Genomic DNA, 4,956 nt, shown 5'->3' with positions numbered 1-4,956 from the left:
TGTGTGAGTGATGGTGCGAGCTGGTAAGCAGCTGAATGGGTCCATGACTGATGGCACGAGCAGATGAGCACGTGGACAATGGTGCAAGCGGTCATGAGGCTGAATGTACAGACAAGCATTGGTGCAACCCCACATGCAACTAAGTGTCCACATGAGCAATGGTGTGATATGGCAGCGAGTGTGCACACACAAGTGACAGTGTACTCTGGTTTTCAGTGTGCAAATGTGCAAGCTAGCGCATAGCTGAGTGTAGATGTGCAACAGATGGTACATAGAGCGTGCGCACACTAGTGATGATGCAAGGGGGTGCAAAGGGGAGCGTGCACACGTGAGCAATGATGCAAGCTGCTGCATAGGCGAATGTACACATGTGAGCAAGTGTGAGATGGCAGCGAGTGTGCATGCACAAGCGACGTCTGCTGATTCGCAGTGTGCAAATGGACAAGCTAACGCCTAGCCGAGGGTACACGTTGCAACGGACGGTACACAGAGCGCGCACGCACTAGTGATTATGCTGATGGGTGCACAGGTGAGCAACGGTGCAAGCCGGTGCACAAGCAAATGCGCACGTGAGCGATGGTGCAAGCCGGCGCGGTTCCCTCCCTCGCCTCCCAGCACCCTCTGCCCCCCCCATGGGATTCAAGGCCCCTCTTTCCAAGGGGGGGGGCATCCTGGGGGCCCCTCACTCTCTGGGGGTGGGGGGGCATCGCCGCACGGCTTCTCCTTGCTCCTGGCGTCCGATACATTCAGGCCTCTGTGTCCTCGGGGCGGCTGGGGGCTCCCCTCTCCTGGGGGCGGGGGATTCTCTCATCACCTCTCCAGGAAGAGCTTGAGGGCGCGGTCAATGTTCATGCGGTGCCCGACGCGGGTGACGCCCAGGTCGATATAATCCTCCTTGGTGAGCGAGGGCAGGTGGGAGCCGTCGATCTCGTTGTCCAGGAAGCGGTCGCGGTGCTCGCCCAGCTTCAGGTACTCCAGCCAGTCGGCCACGTCGAATTTGGTCCAGAAAGGCAGGGGCTTGGCGCCGAAGGGCTTGTCCGTGGCCGGGGGCAGGAAGTGGGTGGGCGAGAGGGAGCGGCTGCCGGAGGGGAAGTCGGGGAAGGGGCAGGGGCCGGAGGGGGGGGAGCCGCGCAGGTCGTAGATGCCGCCATAGAGGGGGACGGAGGGCAGGATGGGCAGGGAGGAGGGCCGGGGGGCCGGGCTGATCTTGTGCTCGCTGGGCAGGGCGGCGGGGCTGGGGGCCCGGCGCAGCGCCGGGCGGATGTCGAACTCCACGCTTTTCGGGGGCTTGGCGCCCGGCCCCGCCTTGGGCCAGTTGTGGAACAGGCTGCTGGGCGGCTTGCAGGGGCCCGACGTGTCCGCGGGGGGCCTGGTGGGGGGGGGAAGAGATGGTCACGGGGTGCTCCTCCCCCCCCAGCAGTCCTCCCCCCTCCTTCACCCTGCAGAGGCCATGGCTGGACGCCCCCACGCCCCCCAGCTTTGCACGAGAGCGCACGAGCAGTCATGGGGCAAGCGGCACACTTGTGGCACACGATGACAGGGGCTCGTCTGCAGAGCACAGAAATTCACCATCTCTTGCACCCGCGTCGGGGAACGGGTCTGGCACGGGGATCTGCCGCACCTACCGCCCCCCGCCCCCGGTCCCCACCTGCTGGGACTCGGCCCAGGGCCCCTTCCAGCCCGGCTCCGGGACGAGAGTAGGGCTGGAAGCCAGGACTCCTGGGTTCTCTCCCCGGCTCTGGGAGGGGAGTGGGGGCTAGTGGTTAGAGCAGGGGGGCTGGGAGCCAGGACTCCTGATTTGCCAATCTTTGCCATGTCTTCTCCCCAAGGTTACTCCTGCGGGGTTAGGGGGTCGCACCCCCAATACCCTGCCCCACGGGTCCCCCTCTCCCACAGGTGAATTCTCCCAGTGCAGACAAGCCCTCGGACACACAACACAATGGAGCAAATTAAAGGCAGCAGCGCGGCCCTGGTGAGCGGCTGGGGAGTTGGGGCAGGAGGGGGCCTCTGTGGGTGTGCAGCGTGGGGGGGTACAGACTCCTTCGGGGGGGGGCTCAGTGGAGTCCCACGGGGGGGCTCTGGGACAGAGAGACCCCCTCTCAAACCAGGAATCGCTAGGAAACTGGGTGCGAGGCATGGCAGGATGTGGGAGGGCATGGGGGGGCGTCGGGCGTGTGCGCAGGGCCTGACGCCCCCCGGTGCCCCCTCCAATCCCTGACCCACAGCAGCCTCCTAGGAACCCAGCCCTATGGGTGAGTGCGTGCGTAGGAGGGAAGGTGAAGGGGTGGGTGTGGGGTGGACAAATGCAGCGCCTGGCACAAAAGGGTCCTGACCCGTCCCCCCCAGCCCCCAGTGCCGGGCGTGGCGGAGCGAGAAACCAAAACAAACCCCAAGCAAACATGAGTGACGGGCACGGCGGCGTGAGGCATGCACGGGGCGCCCCCGGTGGGTGCTGCTGGCTTCATCCATCCATCCGTCCTCCTCCGGACGCTACCTTTGGCGCTGCAGGGAGCCGGGCCGGTCGGCGCCGAAGGGGCCCGCGCCGTCGGGGGGCCGGGCCCACGACACCCCGCTCATCTGCTGCAGCTTGGAGCTCAGCTCGCTGATGATGCTGGCTTTCATGGCCGAGACGGGCGAGGGCTTGGCCGCCCCGCCCTCCTCCCAGGGCAGGGTGGGCGAGCGGCGCTGCGGGGCGGGCGGCTCCTGGGCCGGGGCGGGCGTGAGGGCGAAGACGCTCTCGGCGCAGGCCGCCACCGAGATGGTGGAGCTGGTGGGGGTGGCGGGGTCGCGGCGGGCGGGGAAGGGCCGGGAACGTAGCTTGCCGGGCTTCTCCGCCGGGCCGCCAAAGGCTTGGCCGTCCAGGTAGGTGACGTAACTATCCAACAGCTCCGCCCCCTCGCTGGACAGCCCCGACATGCTGGACAGGGTGGAGACGGAGCTGATGGTCTCCAGGTGGTGGTCGCTGCTGCTCCGGCTGTCGATCTCCTCGATGCCCGAGTCGGTCACCGCCTCGGGGGGCTCGGGCGCCGGGATCTGGATGGAGGACACCACCGAGGAGAAGTTGACGTGGGGGGCCTCCCGGGGCTCAGGCGCCCCGCCCTGGGTCAGCGTGGCCACCTCGCTGTCGTAGGAGGTCAGGCTGGAGGTGGTGGAGTCCAGGGTGGCGGTGGCGGGCGGCGGGGGCGGCGGCGGGACGGGCGCCGGCTCCGGGGCGGGGACGGCGGGGGGCTCCCGGCCCGCCTTGGGGGAGTCGGGCTTCTCGAAGCTGTTGGAGAACTCCAGCGGCGGGGGCAGCGGCTCGGTGAAGAGGAACTCGTCGTCCACATCGATGGAGGGAGCCGGCGGCGGGAGGACCAGCAGGGGCAGCCCGTTCTCCTCCACCCCCCGGGCCGGCGCCGGCTCGCTCTCCTCCCGGGGCCGGCAGTTCTCCACGAAGCGCACGTGTAGCTTCTCGCCCCCGGCCCCCTCCTCCCCTCGCTTCTCCCCTGCCCACGGGGCGCCCTTGGGCTCGGAGGGGGTCCGGCGCCGGGGGCTCTCCGGGCGCGGCTCACCTGCCGGCGCACCCCACAGGCGCAGGATGGAGCCGCCTCCTCCGGAGGGCTCCGGCGCCACCTCCCCAAACCGGGGCGAGGACGGGCGGGACCTTCGCTCCTCCGCCTCCGCCCGGCCTTGCTGCAGCTGCTGGGAGTGCGACTCCTGCAGCGCCCGCTCCCGGGCCACCAGCGCCAGGCCCAGGGGCGAGCCCGGGTCTAGGATCTTGCCCGTCAGCGGGTGGATGAGGGGCGGGGCGTTCCCGCCGCCCGGCCGGGGCTGGAGCTGGGGCAGGAAGCTGGAGCAGACGGTGGTGAAGGCGCTGGTGGTGCCGGCGCCCCCGTAGGCCTTGGCGGTGCGCGGCTGGTAATAGGTGCCCGGCGGCAGGGGCTGGGCGTAACTCAGCTGCAGGTAGGGCTCAGCCGAGAACATGCCCTCGTCGATGCTCTTCGAGTGCCGGAGCCGGGGCGCCGGAGCCGGCTCGGGCGCCTCGTCCTCCGGCACCTCGGTGGAGAGGAAGAGGGCGGAGCGGCGGCGGGCCTCGCTGTGCCACTCCCGGTCCCGCCGCGCCGCCCCCACCAGGGCCGCGCCGAACTGGCTGGTGAAGTCCATGCTGTTGTGGAGGGGCAGGGCAGGCACCGGGGCCGGCTCCGGCTGCCCCTCCGTCTCCATGCTGCTTCCCTGACTGCTGCGCCCGCTGCTGCTGGTGGAGGGGGCTTTGATGACGATGGTGGGGATGGCGATGGAGTTCTTCTCGGGGGCGGGCGGTGCCGGGGTGGGCGGCGCCGGGGCGGGCGGCTGAGTCTGGGGGGCAGCCCCTTGCTGCCTCTGCTCATCCTCCACCTTGGTCTGCTTCACCAGCGGGCCTTTCCGGCGCAGCGGCTTGGCCGGGACGTACATGGCGGCGCTGGCCGCCCGGGCCGGCAGGTTGTAGTAACGCAGCTCTGGGTGCGCGTGGTGCCCGCGCCAGCCCCGGGTGGGCCCACCCTCGGCCCCCCGCTCCAGCTCCTGGCGGTACATGGCCAGCTTGTCGCGCCGGGCCGGGCCCTCGAAGGCGGCCGGCTCCTGGTGCAGCGAGGCCGGGTAGAGCTTGGCCTCGGCGGCCGGGTTGAAGGTGGAGCGCACGGCGGGGGTGAGGCGGCCCGTGGCGGAAGGGGGGGCGCTGTAAGGGGGCTCGGGAGGGGAGGTGGTGGGGGGCGGGGGGATGTCCTCCGAGCCGGGGACGGACAAGCTGCGGCTGAATTTCATGGCTGGGGGAGCCAGGTAGGGCTTCTCATCCTCCACCGAGCCTGCGAATGGACAGACGGACAGTGGTCGGCCAGGGACCCGGAATCCCGGCTCCCAGCCCCGGTTCTCCAACCCACTGGGCCCCACTCCCCTCCTAGAGCTGGGGAGAGAACCCAGGAGTCCTGGCCCCCAGCCCCT

General features: G+C 69.6%; 1 protein-coding gene across 1 annotated transcript; it reads right to left on the bottom strand.

Moving 5' to 3' along the window:
• Positions 1–627: 627 nt before the first annotated feature.
• Positions 628–4,820, bottom strand: LOC112117216 (SH3 and multiple ankyrin repeat domains protein 1-like; the record flags this gene model as incomplete). Its single annotated transcript, XM_029914455.1, has 2 exons — positions 628–1,369; positions 2,495–4,820. Coding segments are annotated over 2 exons (2,885 nt in total), but the record flags the coding sequence as incomplete, so codon positions are not given.
• Between the last annotated feature and the right edge of the window lie 136 nt (positions 4,821–4,956).

The sequence above is a fragment of the Terrapene carolina genome, unplaced genomic scaffold (genome assembly GCF_002925995.2).
Source record: "Terrapene carolina triunguis isolate 2854851 unplaced genomic scaffold, T_m_triunguis-2.0 Scaffold51567, whole genome shotgun sequence".
In the NCBI taxonomy this organism is placed as follows: Eukaryota; Metazoa; Chordata; order Testudines; family Emydidae; genus Terrapene; species Terrapene triunguis.
Note: the sequence above shows the minus strand (reverse complement) of the source record. Positions and strands in the feature narration are given on the sequence as shown.